The sequence below is a fragment of the Ornithorhynchus anatinus genome, chromosome 5 (assembly GCF_004115215.2).
Source record: "Ornithorhynchus anatinus isolate Pmale09 chromosome 5, mOrnAna1.pri.v4, whole genome shotgun sequence".
NCBI lineage: Eukaryota > Metazoa > Chordata > Mammalia > Monotremata > Ornithorhynchidae > Ornithorhynchus > Ornithorhynchus anatinus.
In genome coordinates this window covers 6,010,863-6,031,107 of record NC_041732.1, presented here as the reverse complement: position 1 = coordinate 6,031,107, position 20,245 = coordinate 6,010,863, and the positions used below count along the sequence as shown (strand labels likewise).

General features: G+C 65.7%; 2 protein-coding genes across 5 annotated transcripts in view; one reads left to right on the top strand and one right to left on the bottom strand.

Annotated features, from left to right (window-relative positions):
- Positions 1 to 143: 143 nt before the first annotated feature.
- On the bottom strand, positions 144 to 16,784 carry HACD3 (3-hydroxyacyl-CoA dehydratase 3). Of its 2 annotated transcripts, XM_029065507.1 has the most exons (11): positions 16,631 to 16,784; positions 10,915 to 10,957; positions 10,215 to 10,288; positions 9,054 to 9,218; positions 8,165 to 8,216; positions 6,540 to 6,650; positions 5,695 to 5,822; positions 5,035 to 5,147; positions 4,150 to 4,256; positions 2,506 to 2,637; positions 144 to 1,783 (listed from the first exon to the last, which is right to left on the bottom strand). In XM_029065507.1, exons 1-11 carry the CDS (start codon positions 16,715 to 16,717, stop codon positions 1,707 to 1,709), a joined length of 1,089 nt encoding a protein of 362 aa, XP_028921340.1. In that variant the 5' UTR covers positions 16,718 to 16,784; the 3' UTR covers positions 144 to 1,706. The 2 variants fall into 2 exon arrangements, with proteins under 2 accessions (XP_028921340.1, XP_028921341.1); XM_029065508.1 differs by lacking the exons at positions 144 to 1,783; positions 2,506 to 2,637 and adding an exon at positions 3,507 to 3,722.
- Positions 16,785 to 17,076: 292 nt separating this feature from the next.
- DPP8 (dipeptidyl peptidase 8) overlaps positions 17,077 to 20,245 on the top strand; it is a 48,417-nt gene continuing 45,248 nt past the window's right edge. Inside the window, exon 1 of one of the 3 annotated variants that reach the window (XM_039912257.1) lies at positions 17,077 to 17,098. The gene's annotated coding sequence lies outside the window, so the exon portion shown is untranslated. Of the gene's footprint in view, positions 17,099 to 19,697; positions 19,779 to 20,170; positions 20,227 to 20,245 lie in introns of those variants that run through there. The other 2 variants (XM_029065503.1, XM_029065504.2) reach the window with 2 other exon arrangements.

Here is a 20,245-nt window from a genome sequence, read left to right as displayed (position 1 = left end):
TCTCTGTCCGTCGCCGAATCGTCCATTCCAAGCGCTCGGTCCAGTGCTCTGCGCACGGGGAGCGCTCGATAGATACGGTCGGAGGAGACGCCCGCCCCGCCCCCTTGAGCTCTTGAGGTCGAAGGACAAAAAGGACCGAGACCTCGACTGTAAATATTTTTAATAGAAATACGCTCCGTTGCCTTGTCAGAGACGAGTAAGTTCCGTAAGTACGGGGCGATCGCACGGAATACGAGTTGCACCCTTGAGAGCGGCGGGGGGGGGGGGGGGGGGGGGGGGGTTCACGGGGCCAGAGGCGGACCCGACTGATTTCTGCGGGGTCACGGGGGGGCCGGAACGGGGCGGAGGTCAGACCGGACGGGAGAGGAAGCACGAAAGGGAAACGGGCCCGTGGCAGGGGAAACCCGACGCGGCTCCCCGGCGCTTCTCTAATAACGTCGTCGTCATAGCGTCGCACCTCGCTACCCAGCCGCGCTCTCGAAGGACTCGGACTCCTCGCGCCCGGAGCGGCCGACTCTCGGCGCTCCCCTTTTCCAGAACCCTCAGATCCTCCTGTCCTTGGGCCTCAAAAACGGGTTTCACCCGGGCGGGTCGCCCGTGCACCGAGAGCGACCGGGCGCGTCGGGGGACGGCTGGGGGGGGTGCTAGGGAACGGTCAGCGGGCCGGGGTCCGGGAGGGCCGGGGGACGGGACGGTCCTTCTACAGCCGCCGCCCCGGCGGCTCGACTCCAGAGCCCCTTGGAGAGGAAGACGTCGGCTGGGCCGACCCACGTCCCCGTCTGCGCCGGTGAGGGGTCCCCGGCCGGCTTCCCCCGCCTCCCGGGGAACGCGAGGGCGGTCCTCGCGCCCAAAGCCCTCCCGTCGGTCAGTCTTAGCCGTGCCACGGCGGAGCGGGGGCTCCGCCCGCGACTCTCCGAGGTCGCCGCCCCGCCTTCCGTTCCGGCGGGGGGGGGGGGGAAGAAGGCCCACCACCTGCCCCGGGTTCAGAACGCCCGACGGTGTGATTCGTCTTATTTCAAAAAACGGGACGACGACGACGGGAAAAACCAACGAAAGTCCCGTCGGTCGAGGCCGGGAGAGGCTCGCTCTCCCCTCCGGCCGTCGGAGGAAAGGAGAGGGTCGGTCGTTACCCGAATGGCTTCCGGACGCGTCCCGAGGGGGACGTGGGAAAAAACGGAGACGGGGCGGCCGGCCTGGCCGGGTCGGTGAGGGAGGGGGTGCGGAGAAGCCCGGCCGGACCCCTGCCTTTATCTCACCGCCCCCCTCCCCCGGCCGATCTCCGGCCGCCCGCCTCGGTTTCCCCGGGGCCGGCGGCAGGGGCCCGCCTCGCCGCTCCGGAGCCGACCCCGCCCAAGGTTACACGGAGCCCAACGGCCCGGGAGCCCCGGGGGGGCACCGGGGCCGCGGCCGAGGAGGCTCCTCGCGCCGCTCGGGTAGGTCCCACGCGGGTTCGGTAACCACGGCGCGGGCCGGGTTCCGTACCGCACGGCGGGGCGGGCGTGGGCTCTACGTACAGGGGCCGGACCGACTGACGTCTTCTGGCGGATACAGAAGTGTCAGCGGGCCCCGTGAGCCGGGGAGGGTGTCGGGGTGGGAGCTTCTGTGACAGTGCCTCGGTGGGGGGGGGTGGGGCGAGGGGGGAGAAGGGGTGACCGTTGAGGGCGAAGAAGGGTGAAGTCGCGGAGAGGGGAATCCCAGCGCCGCGCCTAGTTTGCCTTTCTCTTTCTCGTGGCAAACCGTCGCCTTCGTTGTTTGCGGAGGTGACGGAGATTCACAAACAGCCCTGGAAAGGGACGGGATCAGAAGGCGGGAGGGGGGAGTCCTGCCTCCCACCCGTCGGGCCGCTCCCTCCGGTCCCCACTTCCCGACCCGGGTCCTCGCGCGGACGTATTTCCCGAACTCTTTTTACCAGCTCTCTCCCTGGTCCTTTTTGGCCCAACCCCCCCGGGAGCCAGAGGGCCCCGGGTTCTAATCCCGGCTCCGCCGCCCGTCGGCTGCGCCTCAGTTCCCTCGGCTGCAAAATGGGGATTCGATTCCTGTTGTCCCTCCTTCCTAAGAACGTGAGGCCCGGGTGGGACCCGTCAAGCGCTCGCTCCGTGCCAGGCACCGTACTGAGCGCCGGGGTGGACCCGGGCGAATCGGGTGGGGCACGGTCCCCGTCCCACGTGGGGCTCAGGGTCTCCATCCCCGTTTTCCAGACGAGGGAACCGAGGCGCAGAGAAGCGACCTGCTCCCGGTCGCACGGCAGACAAGCGGCGGAGCTCCTCGACCTCCCGGGAGCCCGGGCCCGTGCCCTTTCCACGACCCCACCGCCCCGGCGCTCAGGACGGTGCTTGGCACCTACTGAGCGCTTAGCAGATACCGCCGTTACATCCGACTCCGGTTGAAGCCACCCACGAGGGGGGTCCTCGGGACGCAGGCCCGCGAATCCAACACGCGGAACTCTCCGGAGCCGGGACCCGCGGGGCCGACGCGCGACCGAGCCGCCGGCGGGAACGGACTTACCTAAAAATAACAATATAAGATGGCCCTGGAGGAAAGCCGAGAACCTGACGGTGAGGTTCAGGGGAGGCGGCAAGGTGAAACTGAACTTTCCGGTTTCGTTGAAGACGGGAATGGACTGGATCACCGAGGCGGCTGGAAGCAGAGAGCCAAGACTTGTGAGGCCCGGGCAGTTCCCCCCGGGGGGCTTCCCCGCTCACGATCGAGGTGGGCGAGGGGGCCGGCGACAGGTACGTGAGGAGGGGGGAGAGGCGGCCGGGGGGGGAAGGATCCGGGAGTCGGGAGACCCGGGTTCCGATCCCGGCTCCTCCATCGGCCCGCCGCGTGATCCTGGATAAGTCACTTGGCGCCTCGCTCCCTCATCTGTAAAACGGCGGGGGGGGGGGGGGGCGGTTAAATCTCCGTTCCCTCTCCGCCTTCCACCGCGAGCCCCGTGAGGGGAGAGAGGGACCGAGTGTGATCTGTTGGTTCCGTGTCACCTCGGTACTCGGTACTGGGCGCTTACCCAGTCCCACCGTGATCACAACCGTCATTACGACGACACGCGAGCACAGCCTAAACTAATAATAAATGTCGGTACCCGTTAAGCGCTTACTACGTGCGGAGCACCGTTCTAAGCGCCGGGGGCGATACGGGGTCGTCAGATCGTCCCACCTGAGGCTCACCGTCTTAATCCCCCTTTTTCAGATGAGGTCACCGAGGCACAGAGAAGTGACCTGCCCACAGTCCCGCAGCTGACAAGTGGCCGAGCCGGGATCCGGACCCGTGACCCCGGACTCCCAAGCCCGGGCTCTTTCCGCTGAGCCGCGCCGCTTCAGAAAAAAGGCAGACGGGGATCAATTCGGAGGGGCAAACGGGGCACCGAGATGAGAGGAGTCTGAGGTGTCTGACGGGCTCGTAACGACGACGACGGAATCTGTTAGACGCTCACTACGTGCCCAGCGCTGTTCTAAGCGCTGGGGTTAGATACAAGGTTTTCGGGCTGGAGACGGTCCCCGGCCCACGGGGAGCTCAGTCTTAATCCCCATTTCACAGGCGAGGGAACTGAGGCACGGCGGAGCGAAGCGACTCGTTCCCAGTCCGACGGTCACGGCCACCGCCGGCCCCCGATGCTGACGACGACGACGAGAGTTGTTTTGTCGCCAAGCGCCGACCTAAGCGCCGGTGTCGATACAAACTGATCGGGTGGGACTCGGTCCCCGTCCCGCGGGCGGTTCGGGCTAGAGGAGGGCGTGGGATTGAATTGTTTTTGTCCGTCTGTCTCCCCCGATTAGACCGTAAGCCCGTCAACGGGATCGTCCCTGTTGCCGAACTGTCCGTTCCGAGCGCTCAGTGCAGTGCTCCGCACACAGTAAGCGCTCAGTAAGTACCGTCGAACGAACGAACCCCCGTTTTACAGACGGGGAGACCGAGGCAGGGAGGAGCAGAGTGCCCCGCCCAAGGTCCCACGGCAGACCAAGTGGTGGGACCCGGATCGGAACCCGGGTCCTCCGACGCCCGGGCGCTTCCCGCTAGGTCACGGCCGCTTCCCAAGAGGCTCCGACCCCGAAAGTGGGGCGAGGCGGGGGGGGGGGGGGAGGGGAGGGGAGGGAAGGCGTCGGGTCCCGGGGCCGGGGGAGGGAAAATCCCACCCGCCGCGAGGACTACCTTCGGCCAGGCACCCCAAGGGGTAGAGGGGGATCCAGATGCTGTAGCGGATCCAGGTGAGAAGCTTCCAGTCTATGTCGACGCAGGCCAGCATGTAGAAGGGGTACCTGCCGGACGCCACGGACTCTCCTCGGTCGCCCGCGGACGGCCGAGGCCCGGGACGGCTCACGCTCCTCTCGTTCCGTCGCCGGCCCCCGGTCCGTACCGTCCATCTACCGAGCGCTTACTACGTGCCCGGCGCCGTGCTACGCGCTTGGGAGACTGTCGTCGCCAGAGAATTAGCAGACGGCGTTCCCCGCCCTTAACGAGCGCAGAGTCTAGTCCCCGCCGCCCGCCCGACACGGAGAAGGGGAGCCCGTCCGCCGTCCCCGCGACCTCGTGATTGCCGCGGCGTCCGGCACGCCGCGCGCGCCCACGGTAAGCCGTTACCGGATGCCCCGTCGGGGACCGGCCGCCCGACGGGGAGCGGGCCGTCCGGCGGTAGGCGGCGAGGGGGGACCCCCGGGGGAGACGGTGACCACGGAGGAGGTGGCCCGGGGCGACCGCGGTGGGAGCCGACGGCGCAGGGGAGGGGGTGACCGTGGCAGGGACGGGGAAGGGGGGGGTCGGACAGGAAAGGGGTGACGGCGCCACGGAGGAGACGGCGGCAGGGGGAGACGGGGAAGGGGAGAGGGTGACCCCGGAGGAGACGGCCGAGGGGAAGGGGCCGCCGCAGAGGGAGGCGACGGCCCAGGGGAGGGGGGGGTGACGGGGGCGGGGGGGCGGCGGGTCTCCCCTCCCCTCCGAAGGGAGCTCGCCCCGCAGACCGGAGGGCAGCGTGACGATAACGGGACGGAGTCCTTACCCCGGGCCCCGGGCCGCGCCGAGCGCCGGCCCTCCACCCACCTGAAGATCTCAATCGCGCTCCACAGGTAGAAGACGAAGAACACGACGGCTCTGTTCTGCATCTCCTCCAGGCTCCCGAAGATGACAAACAAAATAAAATTCCTCCCAAGGAGCTGGGGCACGGAGGAAACGGAGACGGTTCGAAAACCCCAACCCCAGAAAGGAAACCCCCCTCCTCCCCGGGGCGGCTCGGTCAGGACGCCTCCACCGGCCGACTCCGCTGGCGCCTCACGACGGGGGGGGGGGGGGTTTCTAGTCTTCGATTCCGGTCCCGCGCTCCCTCACCCCCGGGTCCTCGAACCGTAACGGGACTCGGTCCTAACTAGGGGCCACGCGCTGCGCTCAGCGCCGGGGGAGAGACGAGATCACCGAGTCAGACTCGGTCCCTGTCCCTCCTGGGGTTCACAATCAAAGATGGAGAGCAGGTATCTCCTTCCCCTTCTTCAGATGGGGCAACTGAGGCCCAGAGAGGTTAGGCGGCTCGCCCCAGGTCCCGAAGCGGCCAAGGGGCAGAGCTGGGACGGGAACCCGAGGCTCCCGGCTCCGGGACCTTAGCTCTCCGCCACCCGGCCGAGGGGGCGTTCCTCTCCGGGCACCCCGGGGAGCGACGACCCCGGCTGCCGCCCGGCGGCCCCGTCCTCGGCCCCGGCCGGGCGCTACCTGGATGAGGGACGGCAACGGCGGCGAGCGGGTGACTCCGATCAGAGCGTTGGCCGACTCCACCGCCGCCAGCATCTGGCAGAAATACATCATGTCGGCCACGGAGTGGAACGTGTCGTAGAGGGAATCTGAGGGACGCAGACCAGAGGCGGGTTCGTCCGCGGGCCCCGGGGGGGTCGCGGGCACCCCCTCTGGGTACCACCGTCCCCCTGCCGGACTCAGGCCCGGAGGGGGAACCCCCCCGCCCCGAGATGGGCGACCCTGCTCGCTTCTCCCCCGATACTGAGGGGATCCAACATCTTGGACGTCTTCTCCCAGGGGCACGGAGAGGCCGGCGGCCGGGCGGGGGGGGGAGGGGGGTGGGGGGGGGTCTGTCGAGGCAGGGGAGGACGGAAGTGACCCGAAAGAGTCTGGGCCACGACTGCTTAAACTCCCGGTTCCGGTGAGATGGAGGACGGAGCGTTCCCGACCCATTCCTACCACGGGCTCACACGACGGAGGTGCCTACAGACGCGCAGGTGCACACCGTAAACACCCACCCTCGTGCCCCTATGCGCGCGGATACGTGCTATAAACACCCCCACCCCCCGACGTACACGCAACGTCGACACCCACCCCGCCCTACGCAAGACCACCGGCGGGAAACGGGGCACGCACGGAGTCGTCTCCCCTCCCCGCCGGGCGCCCCGACCGGCCCCGAATCCCTCCGCGGCCCCCGACTCCGCCGCGACCTCGCGCCCGGGGCCGACAGAGGGGTGATGGGGCCGCGAGGGGCTCCCCCGAGGGTCCGGAACGCGGAGGCCCCCCGGGCTCCCGGCCGGGGGATGGCGGCGGCGATTACTTGCCTTTTCCCAAGACGACGAGCCGAACGGTCATGTTGACGAAAATCCAGGAGAAGCCCAGGAACTGCACCAGGTTGTACATAAACAGGTAACCCTTCTTCAAGGTCACGAACGCTGCGGCCGGAGACGGGCGCCGTTAGGCCGGGCGGACCCGGGGCCCCCGAGATCGAATCCACCCCCCCGCCGCAAGAAGGAGCCCCGGGCCGTTCGCCGGCCCGAGTCCCGGCTCCAGCCGCGCCCCGGGGGCGACTGCCGGTCAGTCCTATTTATTGAGCGTTTACTGCGTGCGGAGCACTGTACTGAGCGCTTGGGCCGGTACGCTGTAACCGAGAGGCAGACGCGTTCCTCGTGTGAAAAATGGGGATTCGACACCTCTTCTTCCAGACGGGCAGTCAATCCTATTTAGTAAACGCCTACTTTGTGCAGAGGACTGTACTAAGCGCTTGGGAGGGTTAGGGAGGCAGTGTGGCTCAGTGGAAAGAGCCCGGGCTTGGGAGTCGGAGGTCATGGGTTCGAATCCCGGCTCCGCCGCTTGTCAGCTGTGTGACTGTGGGCAAGTCACTTCACTTCTCTGAGCCTCACATGGGACAACCTGATGCCCCCGTCTCCCCCGGCGCTTAGAACAGTGCTCTGCACAAAGTAGGCGCTCAACAAATACCAACGTTATTATAATTACAATATAACAGACGCATTTCCGAGGCCCAGAAAGGTGAGGTAACCTGCCCGTGATCGCAGAGCAGAGACCGGTGACAGAACTGGGAGTCTGGAGACTGGGATCGAATCCCGGCACTACTGTTTGCTTTCTGTGCGACCGACCGCCTCGATTTCCTCGGTCCTCGGTCTCCTCGTCGGTAAAATGAGAAATCTCCACCTGTTCTCCCAGCCCCTTTCACTGGGATCCCCCCCATGTGAGGGAGGGCAGGGAAGCAGGGCGACCTGGCGGATAAAAGTTGGGGCCTGGGAGCCAGAGCACCCGGGTTCTGCCCCTCGGGCACTTCACTTCTCTGTGCCTCAGTGACCTCATCTGTAAAATAGGGATTAAATCCTCCTCCTTCCGTCTTAGCCTATGATCCCACGTGGGGCAGGGACCGACCGACTAGAGAAGCAGCGTGGCTCGGTGGAAAGAGCCCGGGCTTGGGAGTCGGAGGTCGTGGGTTCTAATCCCGGCTCTGCCGCTTGTCAGCCGTGTGACTGCGGGCAGGTCACTTCACTTCTCGGTGCTTCAGTTCCCTCATCTGGAAAATGGGGATGAAGACTGTGAGCCTCACGTGGGACAACCCGATTACCCTGCATCTACCCCAGCGCTCAGAACAGTGCTCGGCACATAGTGAGCGCTTAACAAATACCAACGTTATTATCATTTTGACCCGGTGCTTAAAACGACGTTGTCTTCTTTTTGTTTCATTCTGTTTCGCTCTGCCGTCTGTCTCCCCCGTCTAGACCGTGAGCCCGTCATTGGGCAGGGCTGGTCTCTATCTGTTGCCGAACTGTCCGTTCCAAGCGCTCGGTCCAGTGCTCTGCACACAGTAAGCGCTCAATAAATACTACCGGATGAATGAATGAAAACGGCGCTTGGCACGCAGTAAGCGCTTATATGACATTACAGGGGAAAAAAGGCCGTTACTTACAGTCGTTTGAAACCCTGGACTCCGTTCTGATTTTATTAATCCTTTCTTCTTCCTAGAAAGCCGGAGGGAAGTCTTCCGCAAGGCTGGAGTGGACCGACCGACTCCCCCGAGTGCTTGCCCGGGACCCGCCGGGTAATCGCCACCCTCCCGCGGCTCCTGCTTTTTGAGGCTGCCGACTCCGCCCGCCCGGGGAAAGAAGCAGCCGCCGGCTGGAGGTCTGCACCTCCCTCCAGGGGCGGACACCACCGTCACGACCCCCTCCGGGCCGGGGCTCGGTCGGGGCCGGCCGTGGTCATCCACGGGGCCCAGACCTGCGAGCGTGGCCTAGTGGGAAGAGCCTGGGCACGGGAACCCGAGGACCTGGGCTCTGATCCTGGCACAGAGTGCTTAGCAAATGCCCTAAAAAAAGAAACCAAAAAAATCCCAGCTCTGCCACTTGTCTGCCGTGTGGCCTCGAGGAAGTCACTTCACCTCTCTGGGCCTCGGTTCTCCTGTTCTCCCTCCCACTTAGACTGTGAGCCCCAAGCGGCTAACCTAATTGATCTGCACCTACCCCAGCGCTTAGAATGGTTGTTTGACGCAGGGTAAGCGCTTAACCGATATCCCCCACCCCCCAAAAGAGAGAAAAAAAATGGAAGCAAAGCAGAGGGTCCCCCGTCCAGGCAGCTCTGCGGGTTTCGTCCCCGGCTTTCCTGGCATCGGGTCCTCGGGGCCCACTGCTCCGTGCGCCCGTCTCGGGGCCCAGGGTGTTCGCCGGAGAGCTCCCGGTGGAGCCCGGGCCTCCACCCCGGCCTCCACCGCCCTCCCGGAGAGCCCGGAGGGAGCCCTCCGCCGTCTTCCCCCTGCCCGGTCCTCCCCCCGTCCCCCAACCCCCTCGCCGGCCACGGACCTTGGCTCTGAGTTCCATCTCGGCGTCGGACTCGTCCAGCCAGCGGTCGAAGTCGGGGGCCAGGAAGAGCGGGCGCTTCTCCTGCCGGGTCAGCCGCTCCCACCACTGCCTCTCCTGCTTCTTCACGGTCACGTTCACCTGCCTCTGGGTAAGCCTGTGGGCCGGCTGCGGATCGGAGCGAGGACGACGCTGGGGAGGGCGGCCGGCCTCCCGGCTCCCAGCGCCGCGCCCTTCCCCTCGGCCCACGCTGCCAGAGACGCCCGCTTCTCTTGCGGCAACGTCCCTCCGTTTTCCTAAAATCGGCAGGGAGGCGGCGGCGGGATGAACCGGAGAGGAGGAGCCCTCTCGACGGGAAGAGGAACGTGTCGTCGGGAGAGCCCCCGGACAGCTCCGATCTCTCCTCCTCCTCCGGGCTCCCTCCCCCGCCGCCACCTCCTCCTCTTCCTCTCAGACCAGACGCCCTGGGGAGGGGGAGTTGAGGGACCGCGACCCATCCGATGATCTGACACCGGCAGCGCGGCGGAGAAAGAAAGGCCGAGTCAGGGCCCGGAACTCCTTGTTCTGTCGGACGGAGCCGGCGACCCAGACCCCCAGGGTGGCCCGAGGGATGCGTATATGTGTGGGAGAGGAGGGAGGGTGGGGAGTCGCCCCGTGGGCCGCCCCGGGAATCGGGGACACCGGTGGGAGAGGCAGGTGGGGGTTTAGTTCGTCGGCCTCACGGAACCGCCGCGGGGAGACCGCCCCGTCCAGCTGGCAGAGGGGCCCCGGCAGCCATGACCGTCCCGCCCCGCGCCTGACAGAGCAGATAACGGCAGATGGCGGGAGAAGCCGGCTCGCGGGCCTCCCTTCCTTGTCCCCGGCCTCAAGGGCCCTCCCCCTACCGCCAGGGACGGGGAGGGGAGGTCTCGGGGTTCAGCGGCAGGTGAGGGGGCCTTGAGGACTTGGAGTGGGGGGCCCAGGGACGAGACGCAGGAAGAGGGGGTTCTGAGGATGGGGAGCAGGAGGGGGGCCACCGGGAGCGGGCCCCCGGGGCTAGGGCAAGCTAGGAGCCGCCTTTCCCAGCTCCGGCCGCTCCCCGAGCTCCGGGCCGGCTCCCCGCCTCCCGCCTCCGGCTCTCTGTGGGGGCCGGGCGGGAGGGGCAGAGGAGGCGGCCGCTTCTACCTGAGGCTTCACCGGCTCCAGAAACTCCAGGTGAAATTCGTAAATGTTGTCTCCCTTGGCCCCGTGGCCCCGGGCTGAAACGTTAGAAAGAAGACACCCGGTAAAACGGGGCGGAGGAACGGCGACCGAGCCGCCCTCCGCCCCACTGGCCGCCGCCCGGCCGGGCCCTCCCCGGCTCGGCCGGGCACCAAACCCGCCCCGATCTTCCCGTGACGACAGTCCACTCTTGGTGGAAGGAGCTGCCCAGGCCAGGCGGATAAAGCCGGCAAGCCACCCCGGGACACCCCACACTTTTAAATTTCTCCCCCGGCCCAGTCCTGGGGGTGGGGAGGGGGCGGCCGGCGCATCCACGGCCTCCGGGGAACCTAGGAACGCGACAGGGGAGGGGGAGACCCCCAGACGTTGGAAACTTCGTGGGCCCCACGGGAAGTGGTGCTAGGGGAGCGAGGGCGGTGATCTCCCCAGAGAGCGGATTCGCACCCAGATTCGCTCCGGGGCACCGCTCTCCCCTGGGGTTGGGGGGCCGGGGGCGTGGGGGGTCCGAACACACAGGCAACGCAGAGGGGAGGACAGAGGAGGGAAAGGAGAGGGGTTTGCAGGCTGGGCCGATAGGAGATCGAGGCGGGGGAGACGCCCCCCCTCCAGCCCCCCGGGTCGTCCTCTCGCTCTCCGCGGAGCCTTCCTTCGGAGGGACACTGACCTCTGAAGTGCAGGGTGTTTTCCGTGATGCCGATTTCCGGATTCTGTGGAAGGAGGACGAGGATGTAAACGGAGCTTTCGCCTCAAGGAACTGAAGGGGAGCAGCGTGGCCCGGCGGACTGAACCCGGGCCTCGCGAGTCAGCAGGATCCGGGTTCTAATCCCCGCTCCGCCACTTGTCTGCGGGGTGAGTCGCTTCACTTCTCTGGGCCTCGGTTCCCTCACTGGGGAAACGGGGGTTGGGACCGCGAGTCCCCCGGGAACCCCGCCCGGCCCCCGCCCAGCAGAATCGACGCTTCTGGGATAGCCACGGCAAAGGAGTCGACCCGCAGCCGGGGAGGGATGAAGACCGGTGCTCTGCGCGTAGTAAGCGCTTAATAAATACCATCGATCGATCGATGGATGGGGCCCCCAGAGCCCGACGCCCCCCACCACCACACTCTGGGGGCTCCCAGGCCCCTCTGTTCCCAGAAGAAGAGGCCTGGGTCCGGAACGGAGTCAAAAAGGAGGCGATCCCCTCTCCCTCCCCGCTGGCCCGGCCTTTCCCGGAGCCCGCGGGCAACCTCCGCCGCCCGCCATCTGTGGGGGGTTCCCCAGGAGGGCGGGTCTCCCGGCCGGCCGGGGGTCACCCTCGCTGGGGTGACGGGACCCCTGAGACCCCAGGGGCGGAGGCCTACGTGGAGGGTTTGTTGGTTTACGCAGAGATCCCGTGTTCTTCCGTCTACTTATTCTTTTAAGCTATCCGTTAGGCCCCACCCCCCTTTCTCCTTTACTGGTATCTGTCAGGCACTCGCCGGGCGGCGTACTAAGCACTGGGGCGGATACCAGCTGATCGGGTGGGACCAGGTGCCCGGCTCCCATGGGGCTCACAGGCTTCATCCCCTTTCTAGAGATGAGGGAACCGAGGCCCAGAGAGGCGAAGTGACCTGCGCGGCGGAGCCGGGATTAGAACCCAGGCGCTTCTGACTCCCAGACCCAAGCCGTAGCCACCGGGCCACGCCGCCTGCGTCCTCCCCTGGGAGCAGGAGGGACACAAGTAAGACGGCAGGGGCGCGGCCCCGGCGAAGGGCAAGTGAACGGTGTGTCGGGGGCGTCACGACTTCTCTGGGCCTCGGCTGCCTCCCCTGTAAAATGGGGACTATGAGTGTGAGCCCCACGTTGGGACTGCGTCCAACCTGACCAGTTGTAGGTACCCCAGCGCTTAGAAGAGGGTTTGACAGATAGTAAGCACTTACTATATTTTTAATATCGATAACACGGGCCCAGGTGAGCCTGGGCCACCGTAGCCCCAGGAGCCAGGGGCCCGTAGCCCCCCCGTGGCTCTCCCGCCCGGGGGAGCGGCCGCCTTCATCCGGCCCCGAGCCCTCTCCACCCGGGGCACGACCCCGACGGGCAGAAGCGGGACGGGTGCCCGCAGCTCCTATTTTTAATTGGACCCGCCCCGAGGGAGAGGTGGGAGGCGGGGAGGGGCAGGACCAGGCGGGGCTTCCCGGACCCGGGGACCGTGGGATGGGTCCGGCTGGCCGAGGGAACCCCCTCAGAGAGAGACACGGCGGTATCTCCTCGGCTTCGGGCGGGGCCCGGGGAAACCCGTTGTCCGTTTCCCTCACGGGTCTCCTCTGCTAACATCTGGGCCTCGGTTTCCTCATCTGTGAAACGGGAACGCAATACCAGTTCTTCCCCCCACTTACTGAGACAGTGACTCTTCCCGCTTCAGAGCCTTATTGAAGGCCCATCTCCTCCAAGAGGGAGGCCTTCCCTGACTGAGCCCCCCCCCCCCTTTTCCTCGCGTTGCCCTGACTTCCTCCCTTTATTCATCCCAGCCCCAGGGCACTTGAGTCTTTACCCTTCATTTATTTCTTTTCACTCGTGTCTGTCTTTCCCTCTAGACTGTAAACTCGCTGTGGGTGGGGAACGTGCCTATTGTTATACTGTACTTTCCCAAGTGCTTAGAACAGTGTTCTGCACCGAGTACGCGCTCAATAAATACGACAGACTGACGAACTAGTCGGCGACCTCCCCACGGGACAGGGACCGTGCCCGACCCCATTATCTCGTAATTACCCCACCGCTTAGTACGGTGCTCGGCATATAATAATAATAATAACGGTTGTTAAGCGCTTACTATGTGCAGAGCATTGTCCTAAGCGCTGGGGTAGATACAGGGTCATCAGGTTGTCCCACGTGAGGCTCACAGTCTTCATCTCCATTTTCCAGATGAGGTAACTGAGGCACAGTGAAGTGACTTGCCCACAGTCACCCAGCTGACAAGGGGCAGAGCCAGGATTCGAATCCATGACCTCTGACTTCCAAACCCGGGCTCTTTCCACCGAGCCACGCTGCAGGTGCTTAACAAACCCACAATTATTTTTATTATTTACGGTAATAACGATAATCATGATATCTCTCAAGCGCTCACAATGTGCCACGCACCGTTCTAAGCTCTGGGGTGGATATAGGGTGATGAGATTGTCCCACGAGGGGCTCGCCCTTTTAACCCCCATTTTACAGACGAGGTAACTGAGGCACAGGCCGAGGTCACCCAGCAGACAGGTTAAGCACGTCCCACGTGCGAAACGCCGTTCCAAGCGCTAGGGCAGGTACGTGTCAGTCGGGTTGGACACGGTCCCCGTCCCGCATGGAGCTCACAGTTGCAGCAGAAGGGGGAACGTGTAGCGAATCCCCATTTTACGGTTGTGGAAACAGGCACGGAAGTGACCGGGCTAAGGTCACGGAGCAAGCGGCCGGCGGGGCCAAGGTCGGAACCCGAATCCTCCGTCTCCCGGGTCCGATAGTATTCTAAGTTGCTCCACGGTGGGGGAAGTGTGTGGGTTTGTGGGGCCGGGGCCGGGGGTGGGGCGGGGAACGGCCCATTTCCCTACGTTCAATTTGCAAACGGTTGCTCGTCACCCGGAACAGCAGTAGCCCTTCCAAAGGAACTCTACCCGGCCCAGATGATCACCATTACGGTGGGATTTGTTCAGCGCTTACTCTAATAATGACGACGGTGTCTGTTAAGCGCTTACTACGTGCCAAGCACTGTTCTAAGCGCTGGGGAAGATACAAGGGATTCGGGTTGCCCGACGTGGGGCTCGCAGTCTTCATCTCCGTTTTCCAGATGAGGGAACCGAGGCGCAGAGAAGTGAAGCGACCGGCCCGAAGTCACATCAGTAAGCCCGTTGGGGGCAGGGAACGTGTCTGCTGATTGTGCTGCCCTCTCCCAAGCGCTCAGTACAGTGCTCGGCACGTGCTAAGGGCTCAATAAATACCACCGATCGATCGAAGTCGTCCCAATCTACCCCTCCACGCCCCGCCGTCTCTCTTCCGTTTCGTAATTCCTCCCGCCTTCAAGACTCTCCGACCCGGACGTTCCACCGACGGGGCAAACTTCACGTGGCCGAAACACAACTCCTCATCCTCCCACGCACGCCGTGTCCTCCCCCCGCCTTTCCCCAGCTCTGGAGAGAGCACCGCCCTCCTCCCTGTTTCACAAGCCCGTAACCTCGGCGTCACCCTCGAATCGTCTCCCTCCTTCAACCCACGCAGTCAATCCGTCACCAGATCCTGTCAGTTCAACCTTCCCAACATCGCTAAAAGCCACCCCCGCCCCTCCAGCCGCACTGCTCCGACGCCTTCGTTATTCTATCGGCCTCCGCGCCGACCTCCCCGCCTCCCCACTCCGGTCCACCCTCCGCTCTCCTGCCTGGATCGTTTCTCTAAAAAAAAACCCCGCCCGGTCCACGTTCCCCCGGCCGCCCGTCCACCTGGGCCTCCTCGCCGTCGGCTTTAAAGCGCTCCATCCCCCCGCCCTCCCACCTTACCACTCGGACGTCCGACCGAAACCCGGCCCGCTGGCTCTGCTCCTCCGATGCCAATCTCGATCTCGTCTATCTCGCCGCCGATCTCTCGCCCACGTCCCGCCTCTGGCCCGGAACGCCCTCCCTCTTCAAATCCGACCGGACGATCGCCCTCCCCACCACCGCCGCCTTTATCGAAGGCCCGTCTCCTCCCGAGTTCCTTCCCCGACTAAACCCTCCTCTCCTCTCCCTCCTCTCTGCGAGGCCCTCGCCCTTTCTTCCTCCCTCAGCCCCCATCCCTCGTGGCCATTCCCGCGATTTATTTTAACGTCCGTCTCTCCGCCTCTTGACCGTCCGCTCTAGCGGGCAAGCGACACGTCCACCGACTCCGCTCATTCATTCGGTCGCATTTACTGAGCGCTCGCCGGGTGCAGATCACCGGACTAAGCGCTCGAGAGAGTACGGGACAAAAAAGAAGCAGCAGCGTGGCTCAGTGGAAAGAGCCCGGGCTCGGGAGTCAGAGATCATGGGTTCGCATCCCGGCTCTGCCACTTGGCAGCTGTGTGACTCTGGGGAGGTCACTTCTCTGGGCCTCGGTTCCCTCATCTGGAAAATGGGGATTAAGACTGTGAGCCCCTCGTGGGACAACCCGATTCCTCTGCGTCTACCCCAGCGCTCTGCGCATAGCAGGCGCTTAACAAATACCAACGTTATTCCGGCCCACAGAAGAGCTCCCGGTCGGTCGTACTGTACTCTCCCAAGCGCTCGGTCCGGCGTTCCGCACTCACCGAGGACGACCGATCCTCCCCGCCGCGGATGGCCGAGGCGCCCGGGGGCAGGGGGATGGAGGGGATGGGAGTGGAGGGATCACCTTGCGTTCACTCGTCCGCGTTCACCGAGCGCTCAGCGAGCGCAGAGCGCCGTACTAAGCGCGCGGGAGAGCACGCCGCGACCACAGACGGCTACGTTCCCCGTCCGCGGTGACTTTACGGTCCCTTGGCTGTTTGGCACAGACCGAGCGTTTAAGAAGCATCACTCACGATCGTTTTTATTTCTCTCTGGGGCTCTGGAGTGGCTAGAAATTTGACAGATCGGTTGCCTGATTGGAAAGCATCTCTTCCCCGAGCAGCCCCCAGCAGATTTCACAAGAAGCGAGGGGGCGGGACGGGTTTCCTGCACCCGGGGCCAAGGCCCGCTTCTGCCTCCGATGATCCCGGCCGGGGCACCGGCTCCAGGAAAACAGCAGGCCCCGGGCGGCTCCATGCCCGGGGCCCGGCGAGGTCGCCTCCCGTCCCACTCACCTCGCCGAGGCTGGAAAAGGACAAGAGGCACCGCGACCCCGGGGTGGGGATCTTGCAGATGCACCGGGGCCGGGATCCTGCGTGGCCCCGGCATCGTGCGTGACCTCCGGGGCCCGAACTTTGCACACGGGCCTTGTCCGAGGCCGGGAGAGGCCCCGCCCCCCGGGCCCGGGCCCGGATCCTTGCAGGTGCACCGTGATCAGGGCCGTGCGTGGGCCCGGGCCCGGATCCTTGCAGGTGCACCGTGTCCGGGGCCGTGCGTGGACCCATTCGTTCCTTCAATCGCATCTATCGAGGGCCTGCCAGGGGCGGAGCACTGGACTGGGCGCTTGGAATGGACAATTCGGCCACCGATAGGGACGATCCCGCCCAACGACGGGCTCACGGTCTAAACGGACCGGCCCGTTGCAGGTGCACCGGGTCCAGGACCGTGCGTGGGCCCGGGCCCGGATCCTGGCAGGGGCACCGTGATCAGGACCGTGCGTGGGCCCGGGACCGGCATCTCGCAGGTACATCACGTCCCCGAGACCGTGCGAGGATCCCAGGCCCGGCGCCTTGCGGATGCACCGTGTCCGGACCCCTGCGGGGACCTCGGGACCGGCTCCCCCGCACCCCTTTACCTTCACGTCGCTGAGCTCCACGCGCAGGTAGACCTCGTGGTGCCGCTGGGCCCAGTAGACGTGCGGGGTGAGCACGGGGGTCTGCATGGCGGCGGCGGCGCGAGGCGGCGCGTCAATCGAGTCCCGCAGCGCGAGCCCGGCACGGGGAGGGGGGAGGGGCGGGGGGAGGAGGGAGGGAGGGAGGGAGGGGCGGAGCCGAGGGCGGCAGGGCGCATGCGTGGGGACGCACGCTCGGGGCTGTACGTGGCCACGCACGCCGGGCAACGTCGGGACCGCCCTCCCTCCCCCCCCCCTCGTGTCCTGTCGCCGCGCCTGCGCAATAGGGGGAAATGGGCAGCCGCGGGCGCGCATGCGCCGCCGGCCGGGCCGCCTCAGGCGACGGTTGCGCCGTTTAAGCCTCGGGTCTTTCATTAAAGAGGGTACTGGTTGAGCGCTTACTAGGTGCCGGGCACTGGTCTGAGCGCCGGGGTAGGTACGAGCTAATCATTCGTTCGTTCGATCGTGTTTATTGAGCGTTGACGCGGTGCACAGGACTGTGCTAGGCGCCGGGAAGGGACAGTGGGGCCACAGGGACCATCCCTCCCCGCCCGACGACGGGCTCGCGGGCTTAAAGGGGGAAGACGGACAAGAAAATCATAACGATGTGGGTGTTCGTTAAAGCGCTCGCTAGGTGCCGAGCACTGTTCTAAACGCCGGCGGGGATGCAAGGTCATCAGGTTGCCCCACGTGGGGCGCGCGGTCTTCATTCCCATTTTACGGATGAGGGGACCGAGGCACAGTGAAGTGACTTGCCCAGGGTCACCCAGGTGGCGGAGGCGGGATTGGAACCCGTGACCTCTGACATCATCTGGAAAATGGGGATGAAGACTGTGAGCCCCACGTGGGACAACCTGATCGTCTGGTATCTCCCCTAGCGCTTAGAGCAGTGCTTGGCACATAGTAGGCGCTTAACAAATGCCATCATCATTATTATCCACCCTAGAGTTCAGGACCGTGCCTGGAACATAGTCAGGGCTTCACAAATGCCAACTTTATCACTATTACAAACAGAGCAAGCTAGGAAGTAGCGGATGAATAGTCTAGCCCGGCGCTTCCAACTGTGTTTGACCTCATAGTAAGCACTTAATCCCGGATAATCTATATATATGCTCCAGGGCTAATGAGAGGAGGGGAGGAGAAGGCAGGTCCTGCTAGGTCAGGGCTAATGTTGGCAAACGGAGGAGCTCGGCGGGAGCCGGGAAGGTGTCCCGGGAGAACCTCAGAGGAAATAATTCCATGCCCTTAATTCGAACCCGCTCCGGAAGGCTCGTTGCCATCTCAGCTTAAATCAACCCTCCTCCTTGCCGGCCTGTTCCGGCCCAGTCTACCCGCTCCCCCAAGCGCTTTCAGTCGTATCGACTGAGCGCTTACTGTGTACGGACCGCTGTACCAGGCCCGTGGGAGAGGACAAAACTAATCGTCGTGGCATCCCATTTGTCCATTCCAAGCGCTTAGTACGGTGCTCCGCACTTAGTAAGCGCTCAATAAATACTATTGAATGAAATTCGTTAGGCGCTTACTATGCGCCAGGCACTGCGCCAAGGAAATGGGATTGGACACGGGCCCCGTCCCCCGGGGGCTCACAGTCTCAGTCCCCGTTTGACAGGTGAGATAACTGAGGCCCAGAGAAGTGAAGTGGCTCGCCCAAGGCCACACCGCAGACTCGTGGCGGAGCGGGGATTAGAACCCGTGCTCTTCTGACTCCCGGGCCGGGGCTCTACCCGCTCCTCCATGCTGCTTCCCAAGGCTTTAGTACGATAAATGCCATCGATGGATAATAGATAATGACGGGCGTTGTGAAGTGCTTACTCTGTGTCACGCACTGTTCTAAGCGCTGGGGCAGATAGAAGCTCATCGGGTTGGACACAGTCCCCGACCCACGGGGGGGCTCACGGTCCTCTTCCCCATTTTACAGATGAGGTGACCGAGGCCCAGAGAAGGGAAGCGACTAGCCCCGGGTCACCCAGCCGGCAAACGGCGGAGGCGGGATGAGAACCCAGGTCCTTCTGACTCCCAGGCCCGGGCTCCAACCATCAGGCCACGCCGCTTGCCGCGCAGGACTAGGAATTTGCCCCATGACAGAGCCCTGCCCGCAAAATGGCAGCCGCTCCAGGCTCCTCTCCCCCTTCCTCCCTTCTAGGACCTCCTGCTCCTGCCCTCTTTCTTCTCCTCCTCCTCCTCCTCCTCCATGTGGGGAGGGCGGCTGTTGTCCCACTTTTCCCTCAGCCCCCGCCAGGCCCGAGGGTCCCTCTCGCTGCTCCGCCGCTCCCCGCCGCTGGGGGCGCTGTGCGGGCTGGACGGGGGGGAGACCTACCCCCTCCGGCCGCCGGGGGCGCTGTGGGGACGGGGCGGGCCTCCGGCCGTGGGGGGGGGGGCGCTGTGGGGGCGCGGCGGGGGAGCGGCATTACCTCCTCCGGCCGCCGGGGGCGCTGTGGTTGCGGGCCGGGGGGGGGAACCCTACCTCCTCCGGCCGCCGGGGGCGCTGTGGGGGCGGGTCGGGGGGCGGCCCTACCTCCTCCGTCCGCGGGGGGCGCTGTGAGGGCGGGGCAGGGCCGCGCTACGCCCTCCGGCCGCCGGGGGCGGGACGGGACGGGCCTCCGTCCGCGGGGGGAGCGCTGTGGGGGCGGGACGGAGGCCGGCGCTACCTCTTCCGTCCGCGGGGGGCGCTGTGGGGGCGGGACGGGGGGCGGCGCTACCTCTTCCGTCCGCGGGGGGGCGCTGTGAGGCCGGGGGAGGGCGGCGTTACCTCCTCCGTCCGCGGGGGGGGGCGCTGTGGGGGCAAGACGGGGGGCGGCGCTACCTCTTCCGTCCGCGGGGGGGGGCGCTGTGAGGGCGGGGGAGGGCGGCGCTACCTCCTCCGTCCGCGGGGGGGCGCTGTGGGGGCGGGGCGTCGGGGCGGCCTCCGGGCGCGTGGGGGCGCTGTGGGGGCTGCGGTGGGCGGGGCCTGGGGGAGCGGAAGCGTCGGTGCCCCCGGAGCCCCGCCCTCCCCCCCCCCCCGTGTCCGTGTCCGCGTCCCCCCGCGTCCCCCCGCGTCCCTCCCGTCCCCCCGCGTCCCGGCTTGGCATGAGCGGCGGACCCCCGGACCCCGGCTGGAAGGAGACACGGGAAGGTGCCGTATCCCCCGCCCCCCTCCCCCGCCCCGGCCGGTTTCCTTATTTATCTTTCCCTTTTGCCAAACGTTGTTTTCTTGGGGCCGCGCGTCCCGTCCCGTCCCGTCCCCCCCCCCGCCCCGCACCCTGCGCCCAGAGGCAGGCGGGGCCGCCCCGCACTGCCGGCTGACCTTGGGCGAGCCCCTCCCCTCCTCCGGGCCTCAGTGGCCTCGTCGGGAAAATGGGGATGAAGCCCGGGAGCCCCACGGGGGGGGGGGGGGGACGGGACGACGGACCCGATCACCCTCCATCCCCCCCCAGCGCTTAGAGCAGTGCCCCGCACGGAGTAAGCGCTTAGCAGATACCTTCATTTCGAGCGTTATTATTAATCGTGCCGATTCTCGTTATCCAGCCAGCGGAGAAGCGTCGGAGCCGGGCCGCGAAGGCAGGTCCTTCTGCCAACCCTCGGTGGGCTGCTCGCGTGAAC